Here is a 19,787-nt window from a genome sequence, read left to right on the forward strand (position 1 = left end):
CTGACATCTCTCCTCCTGCTAACATTTCAGGAACTTGTTGGTTAGAAATATTCAATCTGTAATGTTGTGATCCTTTGTCCAGCTCCTCCATAATGCTCTCTTTTAGTCCTCTTACTCTTGCAGACTTTTGGGGTTTTCTGCAGTAAACGTTGAGTTCAGATGTTGCTCAGTTTCTTCAATAGAAGTGCAAGTTGCTCCAGAGGAGCGTTTCCCAGCTCCGGTCTGCTATGCTGCCTGACCAACACGGCAAACCTCAGGAAGATGTTCAAATACACGCAGCAAACAAAAGTTTAAGGACCAAGTGGGAACTTTAAATTATTATACATAAAGCAGTGACATTGTGTTCCATCTTTAACAAAGAAAAAAAAAAGGTTTAAGCGTCAGTTATCAATCGGCAAAAGTTTGAAAAATCTGCAAATCGTATATATTAATCTTTAAATTCTGCATCTCTACCATTTTCTCCCATGTTTATTTGTGGACATTTACAACGTTTTGTCAAAAAAAAGCCTCCGATTCCCAAGAATCCAGGTTTGTAGGAGGACTAGAGGGATGAGATGCAGAAAGAGCTGGAGCTTTTGCTTCGTTTAGTTTGTATTTATTTAGGGTCATGAATGGGTTGATGGAAGCTTGGAGGAAGGCGGGTCAGGTCAGCAGAAAACGCCAACCAAGGATCTCTACCTAAAGAAGAAACGGGATTCAGATGGTCAACAACTGTTTCATTCTAGTTTAACCTGGAATTTATCTTGAATTCATATGATTTCATTTTTGAGTAGAAAAAAAGTCAAACTTTTCTTTAGCTAGAAATACAAAAAAATGCCATAATTCATTAATGTCACTCTGTGAGGACACGCTCATGTCAAAACATAGCTGTTGACTGGAGCCTGAACCACAAACCAACGAAAGCTCAGTTGGTTCAGAAGCGTGGATGTTGAGGACACTTTATCCTGATTTGACAAAGGATGCATGTCTCCTCATCCTCATGCGGGTCAGAGAGGATGTGGAGAACCCTTTCTGGACAGACCCTCTGTTCTTAAGTGTAATGGGTCCTTGCAGAAAACGCTATTTCAGCTCCTCCAGATCAGTTTGTTGCAGATCTGACCTGGAGCCTGCAGGGTTTTGAATGGATCGTCTTCATGCTGAGTCTAAATGTTGGACAGAAACGTGTTGGACGCTGTCTGTTAAAAACTGGGAGGGACGAGCTCTGCTCTGAAGGGTTGGTTTTCGGGTGACGCCCACCAGGAGGACCCTCTCAGAGGAGTCTCCTGCAGATGATTCCATACGGTCCTGACTCTGACTATGGAGAGCAGTGATGGGGAAATAACTGAAGCCTCCTGACCTGCAGCTCAAACATCTTTCCTTTCTTCCGTGTTGGAGGCGGTCTGTGAGGATATGGAATCGAGGCATCGGTGAGCGCTTGCATCCGCCGTGCCCCTCCCTCGCTGCAGCCTAGGTGTGCACGTGTGCAGGTGTCCCGTGACCCCCGGAGAGCCTGAACTATGACCCTCACTGCCTAACCTGAAAACTTCTGACCTTTTCCTCTTCTTTCCTTCCCTCCTTCTCTCTCCTCCTTTTATTTTGGCACACTTTTTATTCATTCGATTTCATCTTTTTTTATGGCTCCCACCCCCACCCCTTCACCGCACATTTTCCTTCTGCACCCCCCCCCCACATCCACCCGTCTCCCCCCTGCGCAGGCCTCAGCGGTGAGGGCGATGGTCAGGGGGAGCCAGAGCTTCTGGATTGGTTAGAAGAAGTGGAGGAGGGTGGCTCTCATTGGTTAAACAATTTCTTCACTTTCCTGTTCGGTCTGATAAACCCGCTGAAGCCCCTAGACGAAGAGGAGGAGGAGGACTGCTTCACAGTTCTGAAGGAGCACGACAAGGACGAGGAGGATGAAGATCCGCGGGAATACAGACACAGAGGGGCCAAAGACGCTTCGAGCAAGGGGCAGAAGGTTGTGATCGTTGGTCTCCATAACCAGTGAACGCTGGACGACAGCTGCTCTGCTCAGTCCAGCGCAGTTCTGATCATTGCAGGGTTCAGGCCCAAGAAGCTGCTGAACTCCAGCATCTTCAGGTGGAACGGTCATGACCGCGATCCGTCCGTCTGGATCTGCAGATGATTCTCAGGAACTTTTGAAAACTGTGAGGTCCGTTTTCTGCACAGCTGCCCACCTCCACATGTCTCTGCTGCCGCTGCATGGCATCCCCATCTGTGGGCAGGAAACATGTCTTTGTGTAAGAGTTTGCAACAAAAAAGAATGATTTTAATGTCTCCAATAGCTGGAAAGTTGAGTTAACTTTTTGTCTTCTTGAGAGGTCCAGAAGAAGAAGTGGAAATCTTTGACAGAAATATAGAAATTTAAGAACACGTGGTGCTGAAGCAGAGTTTAAATGTGTTTACCATGGTTGGTGGTTCCAGAGGAACAGCTAATGTTTTACTTTAAACTTCCCTTTGACACAAACTGAGGGCCCTCATGAAGGACCCGTATCTATCCTAACCCTGCTGGGAGTGTTTCAGTTGAAGCCAAAAACAAGCTGCTGGTCCAGAAAGTGAATGTCATTTGACCTGAAATGATGAGTGCATTTGATCACTAGATCCTTTTGACTTTCTGCCTGTGTGTTTGTGGTCAGAGGAAGTGGAGAGGCTGGATCGGTCTCTGTGATGTGTCATCATTGCTGCTGCTGCCGCTCTGCCCAAGAAGAAGTGTGCGGACCAGAGCGTGATAGCTGACCCAACATTATGTGTCGTGTGCTGCAGCCAGGGCTCTTCTCAGGGCTTCTTGGCTTGGTCTTTTTTCCCCTTAACCTAGAGAAACCCCCTTCAGTGTGTTTGTCCGATCACAGCCCCCCAGCATCAGCACCATGTGCTCTTCAGCTACTAGACTGGGTTTAAGACTCGTGATGAAAAAACCTGATGTTGATTAAGAAAAACCCTTGAAATACATTTTCCTAATTTTCTTTCCCTCCTGACATAAGCATCTGTCAGGATAAGAGGAGCTGTTGGTTTTTCATGTAAACATACAGGCAAGTTCCAATTTTTTTCATTGATTTTAGATTAGAAACATAAAAACTAATTCCTGTTTCATCAAATCTATTGATTCATTTTAATTCAGTACTTTGGTGCCGTTCTGTATTCAGTACTTTACCCATGAAAGGCAACACTTGCAGATCACTCTCAGGTGATGCTGTCATGTTCTCAGGAGATTTGGTCCAGGAGCCACAGTGGGAGGGATTCAGTTGTCTGAAGAGTCCAGGGATCTTTAACAGACAGGAACTGCACTTTGGCTGCAGAAAAGTAAAGAAAAACATGATGAAGTATTGACTATGTGAAGAAGACTTCTACTCTCTTGGAGTCACTCTGACAATGCCCTAACTTTATTTCTAGAGACTTCCATGCCGTCAAACGTCCCAGAAAAGATCCAGAAATGTGTATTTGTTTGTTTCAATGCAACAAATCTGCATTTGATGTGAGGAAAAGGATAAAGTCTTCTGAGCAAACCTCACCCTTACTGTGGAACTTGGGTGATAAAACTGCCCCATCTGAAGAGGACATAACTCAGTGATTTAAATAGGTTTCTGTTGATTCATGTTATCAACAAAGAGTGGCGTTGACAACGTGACACACAGTGGAAACACGACTGATCGTAGCCAGTTCATAATTTATCAGTCGTATCTTGCTCATGGTGTATGACGATGATGACAGGAGAGCGGACGTGTGTGCTGAAGCTTCTGCTTTCCTGGATTTGAACGCATCGTTGTTATTTTCAGTATGATTCCTGGAGAACAAAGACAGTAGAGATCTTTGGCGCTCATGAGACCATCTGCTGTCCTTCTATCACAGTTTTGGTGTTTCCTAAAGGCCGTGTCAGAAAGCCACTACGCACATTTTGTGCATTTTCCACGTATGAAATTCTGGCCTTTCGTGATTCGTGCATGATCTACGTCATTCATAAGTGGTTATTGCGTTCATCAATGTGCGCATTGGATAAGACTTGGGATAAGACTTGTCACTTGCCATTGAGGGTTTTGGCAGACAAGTCTTTTCCTGAGTTCTGTTTTGAGCTGTTTAGAATTTTTAGCAGGTTGAGAATTATGCAGTTTGTGCATATTTTACGTAGTTTACACGCAACTATGTAAATGTACGCAATTGTGGATGATTTTTGAGAGATACATACACAAATTTGTGGCTTTCCATGAGTGTTTCACATATGTCTATGTCTAACAGACTTTTCATGCATGAAGCACCAATCTATAACTTCCATATCGTGCATACAACGCCAAATCATGTAATTGACGCACAAATTACGAAAGAATTGCATCTAAACAGCACAATATTCGTGATACATCTGTGAACATTTCACATGAATACCACAACCTTTCTCACTTTTTCCACGTAGATTCACAACCAATATTAACCCATGCAATACACACAATGTACGTAGTGGCTTAACCTGCAGGTTGTGTCTGGTTCATTAGTTTGTGTCCGTGAGACGCCGTTGTTGGGTTTGGAGGAGCTCCACACAGCTCAGTGACTCACGGGGTCCCAGAACCTCATCCCAACATGGTCCCAGTTTGTTGAAGCTGTTAGGTGGATAATAAATGAGGACAAACTGTCTTAAAGACTTTTCAGAGCTGGTAAAACCCTCATAACTGAAGTCGGGCATTATTACAGTCTGCATGCGGGATGGCCAGTATGTTCAGAAGCTGTGCGTTGTTGGAATCATGTTGACCGATTTTAAATGTTCACGTTTTAAATTGTCTTTTCTACACAATGTATTTCCTTTATTGTTCTTTGGTACCATTGGGATATGAACTCTGTAAACTGGCCATACAGATGTAAATAATCACATAGAGGAAATTCCAGCTTCACTGGGTCATATCTAAACCTTCAGTTTGTTAGTTTTTAGTTTTATGGAAGTTTTTAAATATATTTTTCTTGAAAGTTTTGAGTATCCCAAGCGTATTTGTTCAGTCATGAGGCTTTCTTTGGTGTCATTGTTCACTGGAGACTAAAGTCTGTGTATTTTTGACATTCAGAGTGAGAATGTTTGCTGAATGGAGAGTAATTCATGTCCATCCAAGAATGACTGGTTTTAACTGTTTACAACTCATTTGATGAAATCAGCTTCTTCAGTTTATCCTAAATGCTCATAGGTTGAACCTGTTCCCCCCAGCTGTTTCTCTTGGTTTCATTTCCATAAGATTTTAAAAATAAAGTCAAATGTTTTAAAGCCGTTTGTTTCTGGTTTAAGGTAGATCTTTGTTTTGGGTGTGAACACGCTGATTCAGAGCATTAACTTCTCATGTGTGTAATTAAAAATGGTTTTCTATCACAGCCCTCACAGGAGAAAACCAAAGACTGAACTGGACCGAACCATCTGAAGCAATCCCACAGTTCTAATCACCACTCATGAAGGGGGATTCCACTCAGAACAAACCATTTTCCAACATTGATGTCATTGGAAAACAGGGACCTTACATGATTTTCTCCCCTTTACTCTCTTTTGCTGTTTGCTCTTTGGAGAGTCTACATTCACACTGAGGTAAACTGGGCTGGACTACATTTGTATGTAACCAGAGACTATTGTTGTTAAGCAGACCAGAGTTCACTTGTTTCCTTGGATAGTCTGTTTTATCTGGGAAGTACAAAAAGTTGGTCTGGATCAAACAAGCCTAGCATGGCTTACCTTAGAGGGAAGGGCTAAAGGGCAGAAGTGATCTAAAGCGAGTAAGTGACAAACACGTAGTATATCACAGATAAAAAATGTAAAAAAAACAAGGCCAATATGCAAAACTGAAGAAGCCTGGCTTTGTGATGAAGTGAGGAGATGCAGGCCCGACGTGACAGTCTGAAGATTTACGGGACTAGCCGGTTTTTCTTCCGCCATCTTGGTCAAGTAATTACGATGGTCCTGAGTTGTAAATGACATCAACAAATCACTCAACACAAAAACATTTTAAAGGTTAAAACGCCCACGAAAAAGCTAAATAAATACTAAAATAACATTACATTTTAGAAAACAAAACACAATACTTAAAAAACCTAAAATGAAAGAAGCATTTCGGAAAACTTATTTGCTAAAATCAAAAGGAAATGTGAGAAAAACGATGACATTTGTCCATCATGTCAACTGAATTTTATTTTTCAGGAGGCAATACTGGAAACAGCAAAACTCCTCACAGAAAGGTCAGCCGGGACTTGAACCGGCGCCTTCTTGATGTGAGGCAAAAGCGCTAACCATGCGGGGTTTTTTTGTTTTTGTTTTGCTTTTTTAATTGTCGTGATCTTCTAAATGTTTTTGCGTCAAGTGACAAATCACATCTTCAGGGCCACTGATGAGTGACACCCCCTGACCTGCTATAAACATTTCTCTTTTTTATTGTGGATCATCAAAAACATGAAAAACAGCAAGTTTCTATGCAGTTTCTCACTAACTGATTTGGAGGACTAGGAGGTCACATGGTAAAAAGTCACATTATCCCTTTAATTTTGTCTATTTGTAACTTTAGATGAAAAACCTGGAGAACCTATTCGCAGCGGAGCTCACAAAGGTATAACGGCGTGCTCAGCATGATGCTGTGGATGAAATCTAACCTCTTACAAGACGCCGTCTTCTTGATTCGTGTGTTGGTTGTTTACTTTAACCCTATTCTAAAACAAATTTTAATCCCAAACTTCTTTTTTTACGAATGTTGTTCCCAGACTAAAAAAATACAAAAACTAAACCACAACATGGAAGATTTACCAAGTGTTTGAAAATGGCTTTTCCTTGAAACGGGCATGTCCAAAGTCTGGCATGTTATGGCTTGTGGTCAGTTTTATTCTGACCTGCAGGTCTTTTCATATTGTGAGGGCTGCCAGCCTTAGGTAGAGATACACAAAGGCTGTTCTACTCTAAACCAGGAGACGGCGACAGTAATGCAGCCCCCACCACATAGTGTGTCTGTGCGGCGATGCTGATTAGCCAAGTGGCGTTAATCTGTACGTGAGCAAAAATACAATTTAGTAGTTCAGGAGTTTTCATTTTTCTTTTAAAGTTTTTTTTCCAGTATAAAGGCTGAAAAACAAACAATATACAATGTTTGACCCACTTTTGAAATCTAAAAATAGTCTCTGATGTTGGGGGTCAATATGCAAAACAAGAAGAAACATTTCAAATGGGTCAGAGGTTCTCCAAACCACACATCACAGCTTTCATTTTTTAGTTTGAAGTACATTGTGAATATTTGTGTCAAAATGTTCAATACAATATTTTTTGCAGACATATTTGTTTTATAATGAACCCGATTGATGTTAAAGCTTCTTTTGCACAGAATTCTTCTTTTTTAACCTGTCTGTTAACGTAGGAAAGGCAAAGGAGTTTGAGAAAGACTTATAGCGTCATGTAACAACGACGATGGCCGACGAGATGCTTTAGTAAAGTCCAATCATTTCTGATGATGGACACCTCTAAGGTCATCATACCGCTCATACCAAGGTCACTTACGGAATAAATAACTGTTTTATCAATTTTTAGTATTTTACTCTTGTTGTTTTTGGCTTAGGTCGCTTTTTCACAAAAAACTGACTATTTGATGTGTGGTGTGGCGTGTTGTCATGGTGACAGCAGAGCTGACCTCTACTGCGGTTGCAAAGGAAAGGGATATCTATGCTGATCATCACGATGGGTGTAGATAAAGCATCCAATCAGTTCAAAGTTCACCTCTTACCGCTTGTTTTTGTCCAGATGATGAAGCAAAAGTTTGTTTTTAAAGAAGCCGGCGCAGTGATACAGAACATTTATCTATGTGACCGGAACTACTTTTTTAGCTGTACATCATCACTTTTTAATCCACACCCAATAGCCAATTAGAATCCAGTATTCCCCCGGACCGTGGTATAAATTATGTTTGTTTACCAACAAAAAACACCAAACTAAGCTTATTACTTTTATAACTATTCTGACAATCAATGAGGTATTTTTTATCGCTGAAGCCTAAATGCAGCAACTGAAAAAGACAAAGTGGCTCATATTTCATATTTCAGTGCTTGACCTGCATGCTGATGTGAGATGATGGCCCACAAATCAAAGCAGGACTTTGTTTAGAAGCAGGTTGGGAGCTGGTTTGGATTGGGCAAACTTTGAAAACCGGCCTGTGCTGTTTTACACTAGAACCTGACATTTTTTCAGGAATCCCACAGGTCACGGATTCCCAGAGGATTCTTGTGGGGTGGGAGTTGTCCCTGCCACCAAGCACGGGATCAAACTCTTATGGGAGCGGGAACCAACCAATAAGAACAGCGACAAAATAGCCAAAGGTGGAGCCATTTTATAGTTTTCTGACAATATGGCTACAATTACATTTTTGTAAATTTTACAGTTGTAAAATTGGTCATCCGTAAATATATGTAGAAAAGTAAGAAAAGTTGTGGACTTTACATGAAATCAGGCACGAACCACATTAAAACCACAAAAGAAGTAGGAATAAACCCTGCAGAGAACTCGTAAATCAACGTAAAAGCCAAAATGTATTAGGGCTTCGTGCTTCAATTAGATCATCTTAATGTGGTATGAGCGCCTTACCAGTGATTTAAAGGTTATACATCGGTAGTACATGTGTGAAAAGTCTGTTAGACGGTCAAGGGAACCACAAATTTCCTTATGCATCTCGCAAAAATCATGCACAATTGTGTAAGATTTACGTAATCATTGAGTACATAAACTATGTAAAATAAGCGCAAACTGTGTAATTTTAAACCGACCCAAACTTTTGAACAGCTCAAAACTGAATTCACCCAAAGACTGAAACAGCTGAAACCCTCGACGGACATATGCGCTCATAGACAACCGCAAGAAACTCTTCTAAATGACGGATACCACACGTGTATCACGGGAGAACTCATTTTCATCCGTGGAAAATGAGCAAAATTCCAAGAGTTAAATAATGAAAGAGTCAAAACTGTAAAGGAGCGGCACAGGAGCAGGATCATTTTGAATGGAGTGAGAGTCAGTTTAGCAGGAGTGGGATGGGACAGGAGTGAAAATTCACTCCCGGTCATCCTCTGCCTTACACCTGAGAATCAGAGCTGCCCTGGGAGTTTCTGAAAGGAGGTGAAGATACCCCAAACCAATCCATCATCATGTGCATGCCTGCATGCTGTGTGACTCAACGACTGAGTGGTTTACAAGTTCATTTCATGGAGAGTCAAACCCATGTTATTGATCGTCTGTCCCAGAAATCCCCCCAGCCAAGGATGTGGGCTTCAAGCTCAGAGAAGCTCTGAAGCAGCAGCTGGCCATCATCCATGAACGAGTCGAGGCCAAGAGGCTGGCCAAGCTGGCTCTGGCCGAAGTCAGGCAGCTGCTTCTCAAGGAAGAGGAGCAGAAGGAGCTGGAGCTGGGGATGAAGCAGATCCCAGCAGACGTGAAGAAAAGAGTGGCTGCCAGGCTGAAGGAGGAAGAGGAGCGAATAGAAAAAGAGGAGATGGAGAAGCTGAACAAAGTAAAGACGGAGCAGTATGATGATAACCAGGAAGAAGAAAGCAAGGTGGATGAAGAACACATGAATTCAAAGAAGCCAAGGGGGAAGGAAGCAAAGATTGATGGAAGAGGAGCTCCAAACCAGAGCATGAGCCAAAGAGAGGAGTCTGGAAAACAAAGAAAGGTTGACGAACCCAAGAGAAGGAAAGCCATAAAAGCGTAGCTCTTTAGTTAAACGGGAACGAGTTTCCTCTGGTGGCGGCTGCTGTTGCTTCTTGTATTGTGCCAACCGACTTTCTAAAAGTCGCCTCAAATGAGATCTTTTCAAATCTAAGATGAGATCAAAGGATTAGGTTTGGTTATTGTGGCTGACGTTGCGTCTGTCTGCAGAAATTCAGAGCAGCTTTCCCAGAATGCCTCAGTGTCAACGGTTTATGTTCATTTTGGTTCTTTCTTCTCTAAAAGCAGTTTGATCATCTGGACTGCAAAGATGCTAGAGTAAACTCACGAGCTTTGCACTGCAGTGCCCTTGAATGATGGCCATCAACACCTTTCTAGTAAAAATGTTATCCTAAAAAACAATGTTGTAATGATTTACAACAATATTTGCCTTTTTACAGAATTTACTGGATGGCGTTTGAGGTTTAACTGTATTTTAACTGTTGAGATTTCTGTCACATTTCTGTGCATCAACACGTTTCCAATTGACACCAATAAAGTGAACTAAATAAAACCGTTACTGTTAAGATCTTATTTTCTGCTCTTGAGTTGAATTGAGTTGGTTTGTGCAACGTTGGTTTATTTGTCACCACTGTGAGGCTCTTGTCTGCATGTCAGGGATGTTTGTATCATCATCACATTACTGTTTAGAGGGAGGGACCGTCCTCAGGGCTGTAGGCTGAGAGAGCTGTTAATGTTTTATGCCAAGAACATAAAATAATATCAACACATTTTCTATCACTTTACCCCTGGTGACGCTACAGTGTTTTGATTTAAGTCACTTTGGCTTTGGCCGCTGAATGTATGCAGTGACTATGTCGATTATTAAAGCTATAGTGGAGAATAGAGAAGCTCAATCGGCCTGCATTTACAGAACACTTGACAAAAACCCAGTAAATGGAAGAGGTCCACATTGCTGTGGCATATTTAAAGGCCTTTTCAGGCCCTTAAATATGGGAGGTAGATTATTCCAGGGCTCAAAACTGGCCACTGGTAGAGTCATCACCTCGATGATTTGATCTGCAATGAGAAACTGCACATGTCAACTCCAAAATACTTTAAATCCATTCCATGTAGTTCAAAAGATTAGTTTAAACCAGTGCTTCTCAATCATTTTTGCAAAGCCCCCCCCAGGAAAAAGAAAATGTTTCGCGCTAAAACCGTTTCTAGTACGCAGCCCCGCGTGGCATCGCACCCCACTATTTGAGAAGCACTGGTTTAAACCATGTAGTCAATCCTTTCTTCAGTTCTTTTAAGAGCCTATATCCTGCTTTTCTTAAGCCTTTCAGAGTAAACTATATCCCTAAACATGAGCATATATGACTTTTAGCGCACTAAAGAACCATATCTTTTTAATAAAAATTTTTTGTTTTGCGGCTCATTTTCCCACCAGGAAGTAAAACGACTCAATCTCTGAGGCTCCGCCTTTCTCTCCTTGTAAGTACCGCCTATTTCATGACATCATCCTCGGCAGCGTGTCTGCGTCTCGCCCACGAAAACGATGTCAGAACTTTTGCAGAGATGGATGTTCATATTGTGTTCAAATTAAGAGTTTAGCCAATCACTGCTTGCTCCACGGAAAAAGTGGGTATGTGTCTGTTAGCCTGGGGGCGGGGCTGGTAGCGCAGACTCCTCCTGGAAGGGGTGGTTCCTCACTTTATGATGTCACAATGTGAGGACCCACTCGTTTTCATGAATTGGGAGGGGCTGGTGCTCAGAGAGCAGGTTTTTACAGGAATACTCAGAAAGGCATGAACAGATCAAAATACCACTTTGGGGTTGTTTTTAGTGAGGAATGAACATTATTGTACACCTAAAAACTCAAAACTTTAATTTTCATAAAATAGAACCTTTAATTGGGATGATTGAGCTTCACGCGGTTTGATTTGAGGGTGTTGAGGCCTGAGAAATTGTTGCTCCCACACATCATTTATGGCACAAACACTGAACTAAGGAATATCCATCCGTCTCATGCATTTGCTTGTATGAATTCTCTAGATGAGGTTCTTCAAACTCAGAACACAGGAAAACATCACATGAACTAAAGGCTTTCTACTGTTATGACCATCTCATCACAATAACGCATTTCATTTTCACATGACATACATCACTATTGTTTGTTGCAGTTAAAGGGTTAGTTTCCTTTTAACAGTACATAGGATTCCCGTTTTTGAAGGAAATCTGCTGTTGTCGACATCATCCATGTATTTCCTGAACCCGCTGAATGCCTGTAGCCTCTCCCCCCTCTGTAGGACGAAGGCGGGGTAGATCCTGGACAGGTTGCCAGCCTGTTGCAGTGTTGTCCACATCAGAAGAGTTAGAAATAGTTTTGGGGTCCCACTACTTACTCATTTCAGGTGTGTAATCATTTAATTGAAATAAACATGGTGAACCAAAGCTGTGACATTTATGTGTGAGCACCATGAGCATGTTTGACAAGACTGCAGTAGTGAAAACACAAACAAAACTAAAGAACTCAAAGGACAACGGGGATATTACCAATGTTGTGAAGAGAAGAGGTTGCACGGTGGTGTAGAGATCTGCCCTCTGGCATCCCAGTGAAAAGTCCCTGGTTCAAATCCCAGCCGAATACTCTCTGTGCGAAGTTTTCATGTTCATGTGTAGCTTTTCTCCGGTTTCCTCCCACAGTCCAAAAACCTGCTTCAGAGGTTAACTGGTGATTCTAAATTGTCCCTAGGTGTGAATGTGTGATGTTGTATACCCTGCAATGAAATGGTGACCCTCCAGGGGGTACCTTACCTACGCCCAAATGTACCTGGGTCCGCGTAAGCTCAAAAGTGACTGAGCAGGTCTGGAAAATGGATGCATGATTGCTCAAGCTGAAGTGCAATCACCAGGCGATTGTGTAAAAAGAATACAGACATCCAGCTACTGGGTCTGTGGATTTGATCTTTTTGACACCCGGGTACAGATCGTTTAGCAGAACGTCAGCTGGCCCCTTGATGGTTCAGTGTTGCTTTGGAAAGACCCATCTGAAGTGGGTTCAACACAGAATTTCTTCACTTTGATTCACTGCTGTACGCACATCATCTGTTTGTGCTGGGACATGCAAAAAAATCAACAAGGATAGCTGGACCCAAATGCTTTTCCAGTGTTCCCCACAGATGACACATGTTGTGATGCTGATGCACATGTTTGACCTGCTAACATCTTCATGCTGTAGGGCTGAAGGGGAAGATCGAGGAGGTTTCCTCAGATACCATAAAGGCTGACGAACCTGTGGACACAGCGGATCGAGGACCAGAGCCCATTAAAAGAGGTAGCTGCTGCTGAGTTTCATACATGTGTGTGTCTGGTGGATGCATGGACAGGCTGCATGCACGTCTGCGAAAATCGGCAGCAAACACAAATGCAGATGTTTCTTTAGGAAGTCTGAGAATGGATCACAGGATGAAGTGATTCCTTATCTAGTCTCTCGGTTCCCCTTTGTGTTCTGCTACCTCGGCCTTTTCTCCTCAGATATCATTGAACCCGACCCCGAGCCTGTGGAAGAGGAACAGGAGGCGGTGATAGAAGCAGCTGTAGCAGAAGAAGTCACCGCCTCACAACAAGGTGTGTGGGTCTTTCTCAAAAATGCACACTAGTTTGACTGCACAAACCTATTAGAACATTGTTTTGATGGTCATTGGACTTTGTACAGCCTCAGATAACTGTTACCCGATGCCTGAATCTTTACTTCACTTCACACCTTGGTGTCAAACTAGAGAAGAAGAAACATTCTGCCGTATTAGAACCACAAAAAGAAACACACGAGGGGATGGCTGTGCTTACTCAGCCATCACCAACCAAAAACAGTTTGAGAGGTAGTCTTTAGAAAGGGAAGAACCGGTTTGACCTCACACCTCATCAGTTAATCACTTCAGACCTTAATGTAACCGCTGAAGATGTCCAGGGATGACTGTGAGGATCTTCACAGCCCTTTGATTCTCACTTTAGAGCCTGAACCCGAAGCATCTGAAGAACCGGAGGCATCTGAAGAACCGGAGGCATCTGAAGAACCCGAAGCATCTGAAGAACCAGAGGCTGAACCAGAACTTGAACCAGAAGTGGAAGCTGAACCAGAATCTGTTGAGTATCCAGAGGTTGGTGCAATCAAAGTGTTCCATGATGAAACCTTCAGCTGATCCACCGTGTAACTGCATGTTTTGGGGCTTTTGGTCCTGGTTAGAGTTGAATTTGTTGAATGATTTGTCTAAAGTTCTTTGAGATCTCCATTGCCTCCCCGAACTCCCCCAGACCAGGGTTTGTGATTCTGAAACCACCTGTACTGCATGCTGCTCAAACTACCTCAGGGGTCCTACATGCCAGCCAAGCTTGACTGACCTCCTTCATATAGCTTTTACCATCTTAAACTCTGTACAGACGTGACCTTCTTAGCATTGGTTTAATAAACTCACAGATCAAGCAATAAAAAAACAGGAAACAGGAGTTTGTTTTTGAGTGGATGGTTTGGATTCTAATGACCGCCACAATGAGCACGGTTGATTGATTACAGGAGAGGTGATGTTGGGCTCTACAGATGGGAGCATGAATACATTTAGGCTGTATTCAAACTGGACTCATTTGGCTCGCTTAAAGTGAACCAGAGTTTGTTTCCAGAACAAATTTCCACCCAAGTAGACCCTGGTCCAGGACCTGGAACCGCTCTCTGACCCATTTTTCCAGGTGGTCTCGGTTCATTTCCAATCGGACTCTGCTCCGGTTTGATCTGAGTTTTCTCAGTCTGAATAGGGTCTGTGCTTGAAACAGAACAACTGGACCAAACACCCACCGTTCCCGGGTATTATGGGATGTAAACAGAGAAGCGGAGCAACAATGAGACACAGCCACTTGCTGAAATGTGGTTGGATGGACGCAGGCTCATCAAAACAACTTTTAACGTGATCCACATTGTTTCTCACTGTTTTCCTGACTATCAATATATAGACATTGTCACCTCAGTAACCGCCCTGCAGCTTGTCATATACCAAAGTCAAAGGTGTTGAACCTGATGTTCAAAACTGATCAGCGAAATAAAACGTTTGAATCAGTGAACTATTCCGACAAGGACTGCAAACCGCAGGACTTCCATTATTCTTTCTCTTGTTGCTTTGCGCCGCCTTCGTAGTTCCTGGCCAATGACTGAAGAGATCTTTAGTCACATGGTTTTGTGTACAAGCTTTGGTTCGAATCAGAAATGTCCGGTTGTTGGCAGACCAAACGGTTCAAGACTCGGTCCGGACCAACGACCTTTCCCAGCCTGAATACACCCCTAGTCCAAACAAAACACCCAAAGAACTTTGATCCTATCAGGCAAGGGTGCGGTTTGGCAGAAATGCAAAATCAAATTCAGACTTTAGGTGTAGTCATAAAGGTAGACTAACCCCCCCACCACCAACTAGTGGAATGGAAAGGTCCGGCAAAAATGGACACATTTTTGTGTGGAGGGTCTTTCTTCCCCTTTATTCTCGGTAAACCATTAACTTACAGCAATGTTGCATTTCTTTGGCTTTTTTTTCCACGATTTTCCTTTTTAATATCTGATACCTTGTTTACAAATAACTTACTTATAATTCCAAACTGAATTTGAAAGTTTGGATCCTGCTGATTTGTTTGAGCATGACTTTCTACGGAAGGTAAACCTGAGCTTTCGGTGTTTGCCTCTTCAGGTGATCGAGGAGGATCCAGAGGTTCTGGAGCAGGAGCTCCCTACAGAGCAAGAAGATGCTGTTGAGGACTCCGTCTCTGAGGTTGGTGGTTTCACTTTCAGACATAAGGAATCCATCAGCTGTCGGGATACCTTTAGCTAACTGAGGCCTTCCCGTTCACCAAGATATTCTGCTGGAAAGAAAGGCATTAGGAATTTGAAAATTTAGACAAAAAACAGTTTTGCGCAGAAAAAAGCTACTTTAGAAATTGGTGATTTAGAAATCTTTGCTTTTTTTTTGTAAAAACAATAAATCATCTTTGTCTAAATTTTTTTATATTTTAAAATGATGTTTAAAAAATGAGGGAATTTTTAAATCAGTATAAAGTTGCTTTTAGTCTTTCCTAAACAGCCCATTTTAACAAAGAGTTTCATTTAAAAAAGTAAAATTTCATGTTTTTCTCATTTGTGAGAAATTTAACCAAGCAAACAAAAATCCAGTTATTTTCTATATTCTTTATTGTTGTCCAATGTTTTGGTATGATTGAAAGAATGCATTAAAAAAATCTCTATTTGAACAATCCTGCAGGTCAGTCCCGATGAACCAGCTGATCAGGAGGGACAGGAGATGGAAGGAGAAGCTGCAGATGAGTTTGATGATGAAGCCTTCAGAGAAACGGTGGAGGAGGAAGCAGCTGCTGAAGAGGAGATGGCTCCTTTAGGCAAGGCTGCTGAGGGCGGGACAGAAGAGGTGGAGGACGTTCCTGAAGAGGTGGAGGACGTTCCTGAAGAGGTGGAGGACGTTCCTGAAGAGGTGGAGGACGTTCCTGAAGAGGTGGAGGACGCTCCTGAAGAGGTGGAGGACGCTCCTGAAGAGGTGGAGGACGTTCCTGAAGAAGTGGAGGACATTCCTGAAGAGGTGGAGGAAGTTCCTGAAGAGGTGGAGGAAGTTCCTGAAGAGGTGGAGGAAGTTCCTGAAGAGGTGGAGGACGCTCCTGAAGAGGTGGAGGACGCTCCTGAAGAGGTGGAGGACGCTCCTGAAGAGGTGGAGGACGTTCCTGAAGAGGTGGAGGACGTTCCTGAAGAGGCAGTAGTTGAGGCTGCAGAAGATGCCTCTCCTCCAGATGAGACAGCAGAAGAGGAGGGGGAGGACACAGCTCCTTCAGAGGAAGCTGCGCTGAATGCAGCTTCTTCAGTTGAACCTTTAGAGGAGCCTGCTGGAGAAGAGGAGGTTTCTCCTCCTGAAGAGGCAGTTGAAGACGTGGAACAAGAAGAGGAGGAAGCTCCTCCTGCAGAATCTAGTGAAGTGGAGGAAGAAGAGTCAGCTGCTCCAGAGGACGCTGAGGTCAACACAGCATCTTCGAGTGACCCTACTGAAGAGGAAGAGGTTACTTCTCCTGAAGAAGCTGCTGATGACACAGCAGAAGAGAAGGAGGCAGTTTCAGAAAAGGTAGCTGAAGAGCAAACCTTTGAGGAAGAAACGCCCACAGATGAGGGAGAGGAGGAAGCAGAGGATGCAACACCATCAGTTTCAGAGGAAGACTCAGAGAGTCACTCAAAAGGTGAGATTCACAGATTATGATCAGAGTGAGACATGATGGAAGCAGGACTTGCAGTTTGAATCCTTTCAATCCTGAAATCAAGATCAAAGATTTTGTCTGTAATCAGGATCTTTAGCTGCTGAGTTCAGCCGTTTGTCTACAGAGAGGATTCCTTAGTGATTCGTGCATCAATGACGTCATTTGAATGTGGAATGTGCGCCGTGTACGCGATATGAAAGTTATACATCAGTGTTTCATGCCTGAAAAGTCTGTTAGACATACGTGGAACGGAGAGACACAAATTGCATATGCATCTTGCAAAAATCACGCACAATTGCGTAAGATTTATGTAATAATTGTGTATAAAGTGCATAAAGTACGGGTAAACTGAATTATGAATTTTTGAACAGTTAAAAAACGAATTAACCCGTCGGCCAAAACCCTAGTCGGACATCTGTGCACATCAACGTAACGCGAACAAAGAAGCACTTTTGAAAGACGTGGGGGTTTGGAGGACGGGGTCCCGACGGCCGTCAGTCCTCTAAACACTAACATCGCTCTAGGAAAGACAGAGGGGGAGAGGAGGGAGGGGGGGCAAAGAATTGAAAGAAATCGTATGATTAGGAAATGAACTTACAGTGAGGTCAATAAGTATTTGATCACCCTGTGATTTAGCAAGTTCTCCCACTTAGCAAACATGGAGGGGTCTAAAATTTTCATCATAGGTGCATTTCCACAGTGAGAGACAGAATCTGAAGAAACATTCAGAAATCACGTTGTACGAGTTTGTTAAACAATTTATTTGTATATTACTGTGACAAATAGGTATTTGATCACTTGATTATCAGATAGATTTCTGACCAACAAAGACCTGCTGTTCTGCTTTTAAATAGTCCAACTCCACTCTGCTCATGATTCTAAATTAGTGGCACCTGTTTGAGGTGGTTAGCTTGCATAAAGGCACCTGTGCCCCCCCCCCCCCCCCCCCCCCCACAATCAGTCAGAAGTCTAACTACCAACATGGGCAAAACCAAAGAGCTGTCAAAAGACACAAGAGACAAAATTGTAGACCTTCACAAAGATGGAAGTGGCTACGGGGCAACTTGGTGAGAAAAGAACAACTGTTGGAGCAATTGTCAGAAAATGGAAGAGGCTAATGATGACTGTCAATGTCCCTCGGACTGGGGCCCCTCGCAAGATCTAACCTGGTGGGGTATCGATGATTCTACGGAAGGTGAAGAATCAGCCCAGGACTACACGGGAGGAGCTGATCAATGACCTGAAGAGAGCTGGGACTACCGTTTCCAAGGCCACTATAAGTAATACATTAAAACCTCATGGTTTAAAATCATGTGTCGCACGGAAGGTTCCCCTGCAGAAGTCAGCCCATGTCAAGGCCCGTCTGAAGTTTGCCAATGACCATCTTGATGATTTAGAGGAGTCATGGGAGAAAGTCTTGTGGTCAGATGAGACCAAAATAGAACTTTTTGGTCTTAACTCCATTCGGCGTGTTTGGAGGAGGACGGAGGAGGAGCATCATCCCAAGAACACCATACCTACAGTGAAGCATGGGGGTGGAAGCATCATGCTCTGGGGGTGTTTTTCTGCACAGGGGACAGGACGACTGCACTGTATTAAGGAGAGGATGAACGGGGCTCTGTATTGTGAGATATTGGGCAAAAACCTCCTTACCTCAGTCAGAGCGTTGAAGATGGGTCGTGGCTGGGTCTTTCAGCATGACAATGACTCGAAGCACTCAGCCAAGAGAACCAAGGAGTGGCTCCGTAAGAAGCATATCAAGGTTCTGGAGTGGCCTAGCCAGTCTCCAGACCTAAATCCAATAGAGAATCTTTGGAGGGAGCTGAAACTCCATGTTGCTCAGTGACAGATCTAGATAAGATCTTTATGGGGGAGTGGGCCAAAATCCCTGCTGCAGTGTGTAGAAACCTGGTGAAGAACTACAGGAACCGTTTGACCTCTGTAATTGTTAACAAAGGCTTCTGCACCAAATATTAAAGTTGTTTAACCCAAGTGATCAAATGCTTGTTTGTCACAGTAATATACAAATAAAATGTTTTAAAAAATCGTACGTGATTTCTGAATGTTTCTTCAGATTCTGTCTCTCACTGTGGAAATGCACCTATGATGAAAATTTTAGACCCCTCCATGTTTTCTAAGTGGGAGAACTTGCTAAATCACAGGGTGATCAAATACTTATTGACCTCACTGTATATCTAGATTGCACATTTATTTGTGCAGGAACTTTGGAAAACATTGATAATATTTGTGATTGTTTGTTTCTTTGCAGCATCAGAGGCCATTGAAGCTGAGGCAAAGGTTGAGGACGAACCCACAGGTAACCTGAATCTCAGTCCATTTCCCTGAAGGCAACAAAATTGTTTGTCAGTCACAGATTCTGCAAGTTTTCCTTCACAAAAAGACGAGTTTGGTCAGTAATGTTCATCATAGAAACGCCTCAACTGTTAGACAGAATGTTGAAAAAGAATCCAGGAAATTGGATTTGTATTCATTTATTTGTACAATGGAACAGAAAAGAAGCAACAATAATTCTGTTTCTTCTTCTTGAAGAAGCTTTTCTATCCTCATTACCTGTATTCATGTCACCTGTTTGAACTCCTCATCAGAATACAACGCCTGTCCACAGCCTTTTCCCGCGGGGCACAGACATTTCTATCCATTAGAGATCTATGGCTATTTCAGTGTTCACACCTATAGAAATGTACCGTCATTTCCGGACTATAGAGCGCACCTGATTATAAGACGCACACTACAAGGATAAAACATTTTGTACATACATAAGTCGCACCTGTCTAAGCCGCATGTGCCCACATTGAAACATGTGTTGTAGAATGAGGATGTGTATGTGCTGAAACCGCTCACCGGCGTGTGTAAGAAA

At 42.9% G+C, this 19,787-nt stretch overlaps 1 protein-coding gene across 11 annotated transcripts in view; it reads left to right on the forward strand.

Annotated features, from left to right (window-relative positions):
* The window catches only part of asph (aspartate beta-hydroxylase), a 36,445-nt gene that overhangs the window by 12,127 nt on the left and 4,531 nt on the right, over positions 1 to 19,787 (forward strand). For 6 of the 11 annotated variants that reach the window (XM_023965536.2, XM_023965539.2, XM_023965540.2 and 3 more), the window contains 6 exons: positions 12,867 to 12,962; positions 13,163 to 13,255; positions 13,640 to 13,785; positions 15,352 to 15,432; positions 15,919 to 16,891; positions 19,179 to 19,226. In XM_023965536.2, coding sequence (XP_023821304.1) covers positions 12,867 to 12,962; positions 13,163 to 13,255; positions 13,640 to 13,785; positions 15,352 to 15,432; positions 15,919 to 16,891; positions 19,179 to 19,226 — 1,437 coding nt within the window. The remainder of the gene's footprint in view (positions 1 to 12,866; positions 12,963 to 13,162; positions 13,256 to 13,639; positions 13,786 to 15,351; positions 15,433 to 15,918; positions 16,892 to 19,178; positions 19,227 to 19,787) is intronic. The other 5 variants (XM_078935383.1, XM_078935385.1, XM_078935386.1 and 2 more) reach the window with 1 other exon arrangement.

This window comes from Oryzias latipes, chromosome 17 (assembly GCF_053564925.1).
Source record: "Oryzias latipes strain Hd-rR chromosome 17, Olatipes_Hd-rR_3.1".
NCBI lineage: Eukaryota > Metazoa > Chordata > Actinopteri > Beloniformes > Adrianichthyidae > Oryzias > Oryzias latipes.